Genomic DNA, 15,332 nt, shown 5'->3' on the forward strand with positions numbered 1-15,332 from the left:
CAACAAAAAGGTGTGGTGTATAACCTAGAAGAATAAGCTGGTACATGATGAAGTGAGTTTAAATCATGATGTGAAGACTATATATATATATATATATATATATATATATATATGTAAATTTAGTTAAGTGCTCTAAGTTAAAGTACCTTTGGCAAAAATTGTATGTTTGTTGCATCTAATTGTCCATTGTCCATCTAAAGTGTTTAACGTTTTTTACCCAGTTCACAAAACAATGCTACCATCACTGTGTGTGTCTTATGGCATCTTATGGTGATATTCAGTGCTTACCTCTTCCATGCATGCTGTTGACAATGTAATTGATGCTAAAATGTTATATTTTTGCATGATCAGAGGATTTTACTTGTCAAACTGAGGATTGGTCAGGTGTGTGTTGGTAAATTTAGAAAAGTCTGCCTTGTGCCTTTTAACAATGAATAAGTTGCTGCAGGCCACTCATCCATGAGGCCCAATCAGTGGAAAACTGCACTAGAAGTCCCATTCACTGTAATTGGCTTATTGGTTGTCTGTCTGAATCCTGATAAATAGGTTTGATGCTCCTGTGTTACATTTGAGGCTAATGCATCCACCTTCCATCCTGTCTCTTCTCTGAGCTCTCTCCAGCCATTAAAAGTTGGTCCAGTGTTGATTTGTCTTAACTGTTGCTCTATCACTCTCTTTTTTTCTTTATTGCCTCCTCCGATGATGTTCTCTTGGATTTCTTTACTAAATGGTGCACATCCAAAACAGCCAATGTGTTGATATCCATTTGCTGGTGTGGGATATGGAGCTATAAGTAAAACACAGCTGTCACATGATGCTCTGGGCAAAAACACAAAGTTGTGAAGTGCGATTCCTCAGCCTCGAGATGCTGCAGGGCAATAAAGGCCCCATATGTGCATTATAAATGTCAGTGTGCTGTCAAAACGAGTCAGGAGGTTAGAAAGTTATGTGGTGTTGCTTCTTTATTTAATATTTATAAGAGTCGTACAAGGGGGGCATTCACTTCCAAGCATCACCCCTCTGTAAGGGAAGTAGAAAAATAGTAGAAGCAAAATTAATATATATATTTTTTAGCCCGAAACAAAAATAACAAAATTTACTAATTCAACTAAATCCATTACTACAAAATGTTTGGTTGATGATACACTGTTCATTTTATTATCTACCTGCTTATGCAGAAAATGAAAGGAAGATGGATATCTAGCCTCTGAAATGGTTGTGCTAAGTGTGGAATGACCGCAGCCCTGCTTTAGGGTAAACCAACCAATTCACAGCCACTTGGCACAGTGTGGAATTAGGCTGGTTTTATTTGCTCACTGGTGTTACAGAAAATGAAATAGCTCTTGCATCACTATCTATCTCAATTAACACGCTGACTGAGAAGAGCTAAATTGGATGCCACGTGTCTCTATTAGAATCTGCTTGGCATTCAAAGGCTGCATGAATAAGAGCTGTGTGTGAGATGGCATGTGACAGTCAGGTCAGGGATGGGCTGCATTTCTAGGGTAAATAATTATGTCTGATTGCCCTTCATACATCACGTCTTTTCTCCTCTTTGTGAATCAAAAGAACAGTGGAATTTAGATGGATTTGATAATGAGACTTTTTCACTGACACATAAATCAAACTGCAATGCAGACAGATACATAACATCTGTGTGAACCTCCTCCTTTAGCAGGTGTCAGAGCTAATCTAATTTTTTTTTTTGTTTGTTTGTTTGTTTTTTATGAGTTTATATTATAGAAGCTGTAGGATTCACTTTTTATTTACATCAAAGCAAACCTCGCTGATTCTGTAATAAACGTCTGAGATTGTATGCTACCTTCACACTTAAACTCAGTTTGTTTTTACATCTTTGGTCACAACATTACAAAGATATGTTAAAACTGGCCTCAAATAAACCAACATTCCTACATCTCTTCTTCCTTGTCTTTGCAATCCTGTGTCCACCCCAATTTCCCCCTAATTTCTTTTCATTTACCCCTATGTACCACCACTCCTCCCTCCCTCCTCTCTCAGGTGGCCCGTGAGCCCCACAGTTTGGAGGTCTGGATAACCAGGCGTGTCTAATGGTACACAACCCACTCATACTGCAGGGCAGGAAACTTCAAAAGAGAAGCCCCAGGACCCCAGAGGTACTGTATGCAAACACACACACACACTCAGCTTCTTCCTTTCCTTTCTCACACTACGAAAACACCACATACACATATACCACTCTGACATATACTTGCCTTTTCTAGTGCAAACTCATAGCCTTAAAAATTTCATTCAACCCACGCTTTGTTTTGCAGTTGTCTCCTCTGTTTCCCCTTTATTGTTATCCCTTTGTTTCCCTATTTTTTGTGCTTATTTACAGAGCATGAATTTTATTATTTTTTCCCTTTTATTACTATTCCCTTTTCAGCCAAGCCAGTCTCAAAACGCTGCCTCTGTTGAATCATTATGCAGTAGCCCATAACTCTTCAGAAAGGCTCTGTCTGAATGATGCAGTCAAGATAAACTGAGTGTCCTCTTTGTTCCCCCAAACTGAAGTTGAAGTGGGGATTTTCTACGGGCCAGATTTCACACTTAGAACTTACTACACAAGCATGTTAGCATACAGTAAGTGACTAGGACTCAACTAAGCATTTTTCCATGCTGTTGCGTAAGCAGGCCAGTGGCTCTCATCCTAGGTGTGAAGGTGAAAGTGTGTGGTTAAGTACCCTGAAACCCATTGTCATCTCAGCCACTTTTTTGCCTGCTCTGGGGAAAGGCATTTTTTTAACCTGAGGTTTCAGGTGAATGTTGCTTATGCACAGTAATGACAAACGGCTGCAGCCATTGGTCAACGTGAAATGCCAGCTAACAGCAATCGTTAGAGCAATCTGGCTGTTCAGCTTCTACTTATCCTAATGGAGCAGAGCTATTAATGGAACCTGTTTCTGTTCATTTGCATGGGTGTGTTAACAAAGAATCAAGCCAAAGATTAGAACCAGCATTGGAACATTAGGCTGTCATTAAAGTGGGAGGCTTTAAGTTATGCTTTATGACTGTGTTGGTTTATTTCCTACCTTTTCTGACCCATGAAGGTGCGTGTGCTGTATGCGTCACGATATAGCAGGAGCAATATTTGCCTTTGACCAGCTCATCCCACTGGATAGCATCTGCTGAGTCAGACTCTGTCTTTGAACTGAGTCTTTCAAACAGTGAGATCTGAGCTGAAGTGAAATATAAAGCACTGACCTGGGAAAACACACACAGCAAAGCTGTTAAGTAATGGACCACTTCCTCATTCACTCTTCTCCATCCTCTTTCTTTACTTGTGCATTACCTGTCCCCCAATGTCTCCTATGGTAAGGACTGCCTGGTTGGGGTGAAAAGGGTCTACCCAGTAGTCTAAACACCAGGGAGAAAACATCAAACCCTGAAGATTTTAAGAAATGATAAGAAATTACACATGAAGCCATGCATACTGAAACGTCTCCAGTTAGAGTGCATGTATTCTAAATGCTTAATGTCCAAACATGAAGAGGAAAAGCTGGCAATATGACAGAAACACTAAAATGAACAGACCCCAAAAATGTATTCTTGTCATTTTTTTGAGAAGTGTTACAGCTATACAGCCGTTACCTGAATTTTATAATTGCAGCTGAAGTCCTGTTTGGACAGTGTGTCATAAAAACACACCTGTTTACATGTAAAAGACACAGCTATCTGAAAACAAGAACCACACTGATTAGGAGAACAGTGAAAGATGCTTACATAACACTGATATAATCATTGTCTCACACTGATGATCAGTGTAGGATTTTATTGTATTTCATGTATATTATTATCCAGCACAATTAAATAAATTTATTGATCAACAATTAATCAATCCAGTGATAATTGGCTGTCTTTAAATTAGTATCTGCTCTTGTAACTGAGACATTAACACTTTACAATACGGGCCACAAAATGTGTTTTGTTTTCTTGGTGATTCAGATTAACCAGCTGGATAATGGTACCAAATCTGTAGCAACTCCTTTCTACTATAGCTTAAAGACTTATCTTGAAAACTTTTACTGAGTACTGAATGAGTATTGAATAATTAATAATAATTATCATTAACTTACCATTTGTTAACCTTTTTGAGGACTTGATTGAAGTACTTCAGGCGCCACAAAAAGGTTAACTAAAGGTAAGTTAATGATTTGCTAATTGACCATTAAGTAATCATTAGTTAGTTTATCCAGTTTTAAAGGAATCATTAGTCCCTGATTAGGTTGCTATTAATTTTATGACTAACTGAATATTAAGTAATCATTCAGTAATTCATTCGTTCCTTATTAGTTACTGAGCAACTAAGCTAATTTTGTGACCCCTATTGTAAAGTTTTACCACTGACACTCATCATTAATTTATTTAAATAAAAATGAATAAAGGGACAAGTTACAAGCGGCAGAATGTTTCCACAAGGTATGCAATGACAATGAAAAAAAAAAAGTTGTTGGCTTCTGATCATTTAGAAAGCAATCACTTAACCATGTGCACGTTTTGCAGAAGCACCATGTCGGTGACCCAGAGGTCTTTAGGTGTGACGCTGCTGTTTTGCAGACGATGAGTCTGCAAAATGGACATGTCTTCTCCATCCCGCTGCACCACAGTTCCTCTTTTACTCACAGTGAGATACTGACCTGAACTCTGCAGGTACAACACCTGGGGAGACCAGAGGTTATCAAAAAATTGGGGCAGATGTACAGATTGGCTAGAGAACACAAAGACTCCCTTTTTTTTTTTACCTCATACTGCCATTATAGCAGCTTGCACAACAGCTTTAATAAAGCATTTTAACTTTTTACATTAAAGTGTGGGGTTAATTAGTTAAACTGAGGCTTTTAAAAAAGATTTTAAAACATTTATTACATCATTTACTTCCTCTTTGCGCTGGCTATTCTATACCAATAAAACTATGCTTGGATTTGTCCATTAAACATGTACTCTTCCCTAAATCTTCCTCTTATTGGGTGCAAGTGAATAAAATTGAGCGAGCCTTATTCTCTGCTGCAGCCAATAAAACAAAAAAGAACTAATGAATTGCCGGATTTTATTGGCTGAAGTGCAAGAACAAAACAGCTCTGCAAAAGAAAAAAGAAAGGCTGGAGATGATTGCATCCAAACAATATTTCTAATGAAAGAAAGTTTTATTATACCTTTTGGAACAGAAGTCAGAGTTGTGATCTTCTACCACTCTTGTTACTGCAGTTTTCCCCACAGTCAACAGAACATTTCACATGAACATTCGGACTGACATGTCATGCATTTATCTCAAATTATTCTAACTGTATATTTTAAAAAACAGAAAGGGAGTCACTTAAACAATATGTTTGTTTGGCTTAGCTTCAAATTGACACAACAGACACTGGCATCTAGTTTAAAATATGTGTTGTGTCCTCTGACATACCACTGAAGTTGAAATATAGAAGAGCAACTGAAAGCAAGGCACTATATGTGGGCAGCATCTGGTGAGCTATGGTGAGTGTCTACTTTCAAAGCTCAACTGAGGGGTAAACCATGACCTGGAGAATGTGCTGGAACATCTATTCCAATTCACAAATTGAAGGACTTATGATTTTTATACTTTTATACCTGATAGCACAGTGGACCTTCTACACCTTTGCTGCAGGCAAAGAGTCACATGTCGAATGTAAGACTACAGCTTACTAGGTTCTAACTCCATTTTCATTTTCACCAATTCCCGAAAGAAATTTCTGATCCGTGTGCAGCAAAACATTCTGTATTTCGAGCTTCTCGGTGTGTTTCAGTAAAAATAGCTGCTCCATGCAGCAGACATAAAACCAAAATATTTAAATTTCCCTAGAAATAAAAAAATAGCTGAATTATACTAAAAGAACAGACTAAAACAGAGTCGTTTACAGAATTTAATTAAGTGACAATATTCTGTCGGCGTTTTTATAGGGTCAAAACCTTCCAGCCATGTAAAAAACAACTGACACAACACTGACATTCAGACATCCTCAGGATTCAAAGATTAAAGTAGAAAGCCTTCACTTTATCCACAGCAGTAGGCACTTTATACTGGCTCCTTCATTTGCATATTAATTGATAAATGTTAAGGCAGTCTGCAGCCATTTATCTCAAAAGAGGTGTGTCATTTTGATGAGCAGGCCCCTAATACTTTGAAACGTTTCCTAGCACAATGTTTAATAATGTGGATTTCCCTCCAGTCAGCAGAGTTTTGCATTCTTTACTTGGCAAATGTGAAAATGTTTCTTTTAGATAACTTGCTGCACTGTGTCAAAGGTTCAAAATGGGTGACATGTTCAAACCATAAAGTCTGGGAGAGGTCAATGGCCTTTTCACCTTTTGAATAGGGTCTCGATGTGGACAGATTAAAGTGAGCGGCGGCTTCCAGCGAGGCACGCTAATGGCTCTCCGGTTCTTTACTTTCTCAGACAGCTCCAGCATCAGAAATGAGCACAACCCTCCCCAGTCAACACGTCCTTCTTCCACACCATCACTGCCCAGGAGGAGGCTGTGATGCACCTGAGTGGCAACCACACTGTCAAACAGGAGCCCATATTCCTCCTTGGACCCACAGCCAACTGATGTCCAAGCAAGATTGACGAATTCATCTCTGGACAAGGAGCAAGGTATACCTGAGGAATCCTGCACATGAGATAAACAGGATTGTTCAGGTACTGTGCAATGCACAGTGCAGTGTGTTCCCTCCAAACCCTCTTATTTAAGTGTTATGTACATAAATCTAAGTTACTATAACATGAAGCTGTTAAAAAACTGACTCCAGACTCACAAGGAAAAGGCTCTGTAATTTCTTATAATCCTCAGTGTTCAACCTGCTTTCAAGCTGTGCCACCTCCATCCTCGTCCCCATGGTTACAGCTCAGACCTGCCAATCAATCAACATACCAGACAAGGTCACAGACATAAAGTATGTGTATGATTTGCAGAGAAGTCTCAGTCAAATAATCTATCCTGCAGCATTTCTAGGGGTAACATGACAAAACAGGATGTCCCCAGTTTGAGTAATCCCTTCGTAACCTTCAAAATCTATTTCACAGCAAGCTGTCGTGTCATAATGGTCAGAAAGCGGGATCACAGTAGCAGACTTTTTCCTTTTTTTGTTGGCTCTTTTCACTCATTCCAAACAGGCCTGTGTTGAACAGCATGCAGAGGTCTTTCATTTCCCCCCAGCTCGATGGCTTTTGAAGGTGACTGAATAGGTCTCCGAATTATGTCTCAGAAATAGTTTGAGCACACAGCAGGTTGCTAAGGCATGTCAAGCCTCTGTTATGTCAGTTAGTGTCAAAGAAACTGGAGTCAAATTGACGACAGCCATAATAGCTGTACGTATGAAAGGTAGGATTTCTTAAATTAGCCTCTGCTGCAAGTAAAGAGATATTTAAATTTTATGAAAGAGATGTAAGATGATTACATTTCTTTTCAGCATTCTGAAAAACACTTCAAAGGGCAGCAGAGGACAGCGAGCACAATCAGTGTAATATTTAGCCTGAAGCAAGCATTTATGAGACAAACTCATTGGAAGCAGCACAACTGAACAGAGATTTAAATGACAGTGTGTGTAATGAAAGCAAAAATCAATGCGTCGCTGCATCTATTGTTGTTTTTTATGAACGTGACTAACTGCACTGTAATCTTGATGTGATACTTTTATTTTCATCTTTGACAATAATAAGAATACTGCAACAAATGTGCACCCGCAGCTGTAATAAATTAAAAGAATTGCGATACTTTGGTAGAAATTTTTCATGTTTTGATTATGAGTAAGACAACTTTTAATCAACCACATCCTGAGTATAGCATTAGTCTGGATGGGACTGTGCAGGTAGCATATATATTTATTTGTTGTTTTTTGAGCTGATGGTCCACCCTGACGGACTTTTGAATAAAGGCAAAACATGTGAGATTTCACATCTTAATGTGACTGTCACTACGGGACCTCCTATCAGTCATACAAATAATCTGTATGAAAATCTGGTAATAAAGCCCACTCACCAGAGTTGCCTCTTTTATTCTAGAGCAGACATTTCAGGTTTGGTCTGTCCTCTCCAAACGGTGTTAATGTATTGAGGTATTTGCAGGATTTTCAATTAAACATCACATAAAGAACAGCAAAGCTCAAGGCTGCAAAGGCACAATAACACATGCATATATAATTTATCCAAAACAGTTTTAATCATAAAGTTCTAACAGAGTTGAACAGACTCATAATTAAGAAAAATCCACACTCACCAAGCCGACCACTTTAATCTTATCGTCCACAGTAAACTGTGCTCCAACATGTAAAATCACATGGGTATGACTATCCTGAAAAAATAAACTAATTAAAAAAAAACTACGTGTGTTTCTTGGCCTTATCAGTTGGAAATTTAGCCAATTTCAGCCTGAGCTTTGTGTCCTTACAGAGGTTTGTCTAAGCCAGCTATGTCTAAGAGGCAATCAACAATTACAACCCTGGCTGTAGCATGCATACTCCCACAGAGAGTGGCATGAGCCACACACACACACACACATACACACACACACACACACACACACACACACTTACAAATTTACACACACAATTCTTTATTATCTCTCACTCTTTTGGACTCAGGCTAAGTTTCCTGGCAACCAAGTAGTCAAAAAGAGTTGTGTTTGTGAGTCCAGGCGCTTTCATTGTATGTATCCCGACATGAGTGTGTGTTATTTCTATTCAGAGACTAGGCACAAAAGAGAACATAATCTGTGTGAGGTACAATAACGCCCCAGCACAACCTGCATGTACACAAAATCTAGAGGGCAACAACACAGTTCACAAGAACTCATAAAAGTGTTCACGCATTGAAACCCCTGAAAAGTACTGATGTCAACTTGAACCTTAATAAAAATAAAATACGCTTTACTGCGCCATTCACATGCCTTTGAGATGGCCACCTGGGGGGTCACTTGCTGCAATGCACATACACAACAAGAGGGCTGGGGAAAAAAAAGTAACTTAAGGGCTTGTTAAACTTAAACAAATAGACAATGAGCATGAATGCACAGAAAACTACACATTCAACATTAATACTCACATTCCCTTCTATCCTCCTGCCTCAGTGGCCATGACCAATCTCCATGTGTGAATTAATGGTCTGGAATAACTTGAATTATATGATTATGGCAATCGTCAACAGTGACAGGATCAGAAAATTAGGTCTCAGCAATTTCAATAATAACGCTTTAAAAATTAACACTATCACAATTGGATTACAGCAGTGCATGCAGGAACCAGTGCAGAACCCAAAATAGCCCAGCATAAATCCACCATGGAAAATCCACTATTATACAGGGAGAAGAATGAAGTTGCTAGAATGGGGGAAAAATTGGTACGGATCTTAGCATTTGAAGGAAAGAGGTGCAGTCGAAGAAAAGAGAATGCAAGGGCAACTAAGCGTAAATGAAGCACTTTCCTTCAACAATGCAAATCTGAGGGGAGACCCACTTCTGAAAATCCTTTTCAGAACTCTTTTATTTGGTGATAAAGTGTTTTCACTTTCCATGACTCTTTTCTAAGAGTTCAAGGAATTCCACATCTTCCTTTATTCATGTTTGGTTGAAAATATGACAGTTAATCAAAAACATTTGTTTGATTATAGGAAGTGTGAAACAATGATTTATTTCAGTTTTGCTGCTCACACATTTCCTAGTTCCTGGATGAAAACAATGCGTGCCTGCTAGCCTAATCTACCAGATATTTAAAACAGTGTTTCTCAGTTCAGGACCCATTGCCCTGCACGTCTTAAACATGTTCCTCACCTTCAGTACCTCATTGTTGTTTTCATAATGAAATACTTTTGGAGCAGTGTGCATGGCCCCTCTGGTGTGGCCCAAAGATGCAAACTCTGGTCAGCTTGAAAACTGTGTGTCTCATTTTGCTTGCAATTGTATCCTGGAGTGGTTAACTTGCAGTGTGAAAGCAAACGGATCATCCAACAAACCAAAGTGAGGAAGTGACGTAAACACATCGTAGTGCAACATGTCGACTAACAAGCAGCTTCTCCTGCTGTTCATGGACACATTCAGGGAAAAACCACTTTAGGCTGGAACACCAAAATAAAAACAGAAACCCCAAGACTGCATAAATGAATCGTTTTCAATCCTGGCCAATCAATGTTTTAGATTTTCTTCTTTCTTGTTGGTCAGTGATCCTTTTGAGGAATATTTTCCTTTGCTGAGCAGTTATAACCGGCGGTTTGGTTCAATTTCTCGCCCACCAAAATAAGTCTCTCTGACTAATGTGCCCTTAAAGAAAGGGGTCTCTGGTTTTTAAGATTTTCATGACAGGTTAAAACCTAAATTAAGTCTGAGGATATATTTTCCTCTTACATTGTATAATTGGCACTTTTTCCTCAAAACAACCTAATGAAGAGTTATGATGAAGATAATATTTTGGGTTTCTAGAAATAAAGCTGGAACAAAACTGACAAAACAAACTTCCTAATAAGCTTCCATCAGTTAATAAACTTAAAATTTTGGATCTTTCACTACCTATTGTTTATATTAAAAAGTGAAGTTCTTTCATAGAACCTGGTCAAATGTTAGGAATTCAATCCAACTAGCTCATAACTGAAGTCAGTAGAAAAACAGCACAGATGCTGACTTCTTGCTCCCTTGAGCGGTTGGTGCTTATGATGCACCTGGATGAAACAGCGAAGGCCAACAGCAGCACAGGATAAATAAAGTGAACACAGTCTGCATTTCTAATACCCAAATGCTTTACTTTTCAGACTCGATTTCTCCACATTTTTTTAACCCATCTTCTATTGACAATAATGTGTCCTGACAGGTGCAAGTTGGAATGACATAAACAATAACAAGGAAAAAAAAGTTTCTAACCAAACAATGCCAGTTCTCAAATGAAAGTCTTTACTCTTTGTCTAAATAATCAATGATTGATTAACACTACATTTAGACTCTGACAGAGTAACTTTAAAAAGTAAAATATTTCAGGCAATTCCAGCCATTCAGTCTGAAACAAATGCCCTGCTCTTATCAAATCCATAGAATAATAAACTTGCTAGGACAAAAATGCAATAATGCTTAATTTTGTCTCATTTCTGATTTAAAAAATAAAGTGTGTATGAGTATGTCTTCCCAGGAAGCCTGAAAACAGTAATGAAGGCCTGCTGTATCATGTTGGTCTGGTGGGTAAGCCGGTCGACACTGAAACACATTTATCACTCCGGAAACAACCGTGACAGAGACACAAGGACACACGTGTCAATCACACAGCAAAGGAACCATGGCAACAACATTAGGATTGATCCAGGAAATACTTTGATCTGGCTGGAATGGAGAATGTCAGGCTTCAGAGAATACAAGCCTGCATGAATCCACAGGAAATGGGTCAAGGGAATTATTGGTGGATTTGATAGAAGAGGCGCCTGTGATCAAACAACGAGCATTTACATGGTGCTGACAGTGTTATTCTGGTGTGTGAGCGTACAACCTTTAGATGTGTTGGCGGCACATGTGTACAAAAAAAAGGATGAACAAGTGATTTAGAAGACAGAAGAGGTGAAAATGAAATAAAACAGACAATAAACTAGAAAAAGTGTCACATGTTCCATCTTTAAGGCAGGTTTTGAGTCGGTCACTGAAGTTCTTTGAGTCTTTCAGAGACTTTCTCCTGCTCTTCCAGTGTTTAACCAATAAATACAGACAGCCTTTCAGTTCCACTTATTTCACAGAGACTGATTTTGTCGTAGGCATGTTTTTTTCTTCCTAATGTATCCACTTACCCTTCTGTTCTCATACTGGTATTTCCTGAAGATAGTATTAACTGTGCCTAGCAGCTCCTTGATAACTCCGGTGATGTTTCTGTGGATGACACACAAGTAGGTGAAAAAGAAAAAAAAAAACACTCTTAGAATCTGTTTTTGTCAGGCGGTGATACCCTGAAACTATAGTCCTTTAATCTTTTCTTCCTCTTTTTTTACAAACATGCCTTCACCTTCAACCCTATGCATTTGAGACCTGCAGTTACATAACTTTAATTTCTCAGCCTTCCCTTTGAATTGATTTGGTCTCTAAGCCCTCCGCTGGGTAAGTAACTTAAGCAGTGACTCACTGAAAGTATTGAATTGGATCAAAATGATGGCAATGTGGGCCAAGTAGATGAGACGTTTTTTACTTTCTGTTTGTAACGTATGTGCTTGTGTGTGTAGAGATGTGGAGAGGGATTTTAAATTGCACATGTGGACGCCATCTCCTCCATATAAATCTAACATTTCAACAACTTTTAAGGTCAACAGTTAAGTCGCTATTTGTGTAGGTTTGTGGTGAAAATTTCAAAGTTTAGCACAACTGTTTACCACATGTTTGGGGATGTTATTTTCATACAGTTAATTAATAATACAGAAGATGAACTGATATGTTTTAATAAGCTTTTTTTTTTTTCCAACAAGCATGCAAAAGTTTCTGAATAACTTTTATCTTTTAACTAAACCTTAATAAATTTGTCAGGGTTAACATTTTTAGGTAAAAGTCACATTTCAAGACTTCAAAAATACTCCGACTCCTCAATTCCCACCCCAACTTTCATTAGCTATAGATTGGCAGCTGTATAATGCTAAACAAAAAACAAGAAAATTTAAATAAAGCAGAAGATGGTTACCTTTACAGATGGCAAAAAAGAAAAAAAAAAGTCAATTAACAGGGACAGTTGAGGTCAAGTTAAGATCTGAAAGACTGAGAATTGCTCATGTGATTGTAAGGAAGCTGAAATCTAAATCCCTGCTTGACCTTAAAAGACCTTCAGGAAGATTGTGCAGACTCTGGGAGGGAGTGCACCGTTCTACTCTGCAGCTACTCTTGCAGAAGTATGAGCACAGCTGAAGAAGCTTCCAAAAAAATCTCTTTTTTTTTTGTATCCTCACCCCAAAATTCTAAATTAAATATTGTTTGATTTACTTTAAGTATTGGTTTTTAGCAGTCATGAGAACTTGTATGTTTGAAACAAAATGAAGCTGCAAGATTTAATGAAAAGTACAGCTTTCAAACTATTAATCAGAGGAGTAAAATAGACATGTTTAAATCTTGTGTGGCACAAGCAATGTTTTGCCTCTAGACTGAAAAATGAATCTTGTTACATATCAGCTGAGATGACACTGAAAGTTTATAGATGGACTTATATTGTGCTACTATTAAAAAGTAACAACAAAAAAATTATTTAACATAATCCATGCATTTTAAAGACAATAATGACACATACAAATAAAAAATAATTTGAGCACAGTTACTAACATTGGTGAGTTCCACTTTCCCATTTTGGTCTTCAGTAAAGAAATTTAGACTGAAACTTTGATGCAGAATTTAATCTGATTCATCTTTTCAGGACACATACTATTCACACAAAAAGATCTCTAACTTCACGGCCTGTATAGAATCTGCTCTATCACTGATTTCATCTGCTAGCATGCTGAGGGTGTGTTTCAGAGCCCTTCTACAGCTCCTGGAGCTCAGGCTCTCAAGAGGAAAAGAAAAATACTAATCTTAAACTCCTCAGTGATGAGCACATCGACAGTCATGCAAATGGCTCCATGGGACTGAAACAGAGGCAATCAATAACGGTGGCATGTGTGAAAAGCAAATGTCTTCATCACAAATGTAGAAAATGCACAGACTGATTACGTGTGTGTGAATGTGTATGCACACACTTTAACGTAACTGTAGAGTTTGTTAAGCGAAGATTAAGGCAGAACTTGGGATGCGCCATGCTGGAGATACATTTAATATTCAGCCAAACTGTGTATGTGTGTAGGTGTGTGTGTGTGTGTGTGTGTGTGTGTGAATTCATTACTACCATCAATCACTGTACTCGGCAAAAGGAATTCAATTACATAAAAAAGCAAAGGATTTCTGAAAACAGGAATGAGATGATTTGTGGGGAAACAGCTCCCCCTAGTGGCTAATTGGGCTAATAGAATATGGAATATGGGCAGAGGCGTCACAGAAACTGAAGTGAAAACAGGTTGGTAATCCACCATAAAATTCTTCTTTCCTCTTTAAATTCACAATTATTGGGTATCATACCTTCCATATTACCGACTCACAATAGCTTATTTTTAACTTCTTTCATAATGGTGCACTAAGTCAAACCTGAGTTCTCCTTCTGAGTTCTGCCATGAGAATCACAAGCATACAGCCAAACAGAGGACTCACTGTCAGCTTTCATGTTTCGGGGACGGCACTTATCAAAACTAGTGTACATTCACTGAGGTGCTTCATCTCACAAATTAAAAAAGTAAATATAACATTGAGAGTTGTCACAAGAAAGATGGCAGCCTGTACAAAACATAAAAGACTAAAAGGGAACTTTACCTTTATAAAAGCTGCTTCCAAGGTGTGTACCACAGATAAATTGACTCCTAGCCGAAAGCTTTAATGCACAAACAAACATAAGCCTGCAGCCCAGCACACAGCCCTCACAGCTTAGTGCATATCAGGGTCTTGCATCCATCTCAAAAGGAGCATATAATCCTACCACATCAAAGATGGATGCTAAAGTATTGTATTGTGAAGAGCTGTGTCAAGTTTTTTCAGCTCCATTCTCCTTGTAAACTTCATGGGAGCTGAAGTCTACTTCCTTTCAGATGGTATTTTGGTAGTAGCCTCCTCCTCTATAGCTCAGCTTTAAAGTTCTGCTTGTCAGTTTTTCACTCTGTGATGTGAGATCACATTTAATGATCAACTTTATACAGCAACATAACAAGAATAATAAAATAAATAAATACAAACAACTGTGGAAATCCTAAAATAACTCTGGGGACAAACACTGTATATTATGGAAACAGAAAATATTATTCTTATTTGCACTTTGTTTCCTTTAGGATAAGCTTATTTAAAATAAGATGCATGCAATTTAGATACAAAATGTTGGGACAGATGGTGAAAAATTACCCACTCATTTAGGTTAACTGGAAGCAAATCACTTATGATGTTGTTAATCAGATTCCAAAGTCTTTCAGAAGAAAAGATGGGGAGCTGTATGTGTAAATACTTTAAAAAGAGCAGTATCGCTGCAAAGGTTGAATAAACACACCCTGATCTGGTTCAACATTAGAAGTTAATCCTCTCTTATTCAGGCCATGCTTAACCTCTGATAAAAAAAAATTGAATTCAAAGCTGTCCATACTTTTTGGAGAAATCCTTCTAACAAACACGCAATTAAACCAAAGCAAATACAAACTTTCCTTGATGGAGGGAAGAGTAATATAAGTTGGTGTTATCTTTAAGCCCTCCAGCTGCACTGGATTAAAAAGAAACCAAAATATTTATGTAGA

The 15,332-nt window shown here is 38.1% G+C and overlaps 1 protein-coding gene across 1 annotated transcript in view; it reads right to left on the reverse strand.

Annotated features, from left to right (window-relative positions):
* Window positions 1–15,332, reverse strand: part of LOC121645450 (WD repeat-containing protein 49-like) — a 34,770-nt gene that overhangs the window by 18,725 nt on the left and 713 nt on the right. The window contains 7 exon segments of the mRNA XM_041993908.1: window positions 3,054–3,225; window positions 3,314–3,406; window positions 3,613–3,696; window positions 4,507–4,680; window positions 6,346–6,651; window positions 6,797–6,892; window positions 11,790–11,868. Coding sequence (XP_041849842.1) covers window positions 3,054–3,225; window positions 3,314–3,406; window positions 3,613–3,696; window positions 4,507–4,680; window positions 6,346–6,651; window positions 6,797–6,877 — 910 coding nt within the window. The 5' untranslated portion in view covers window positions 6,878–6,892; window positions 11,790–11,868.

Source organism: Melanotaenia boesemani, chromosome 9 (genome assembly GCF_017639745.1).
Source record: "Melanotaenia boesemani isolate fMelBoe1 chromosome 9, fMelBoe1.pri, whole genome shotgun sequence".
NCBI classification, from domain to species: domain Eukaryota; kingdom Metazoa; phylum Chordata; class Actinopteri; order Atheriniformes; family Melanotaeniidae; genus Melanotaenia; species Melanotaenia boesemani.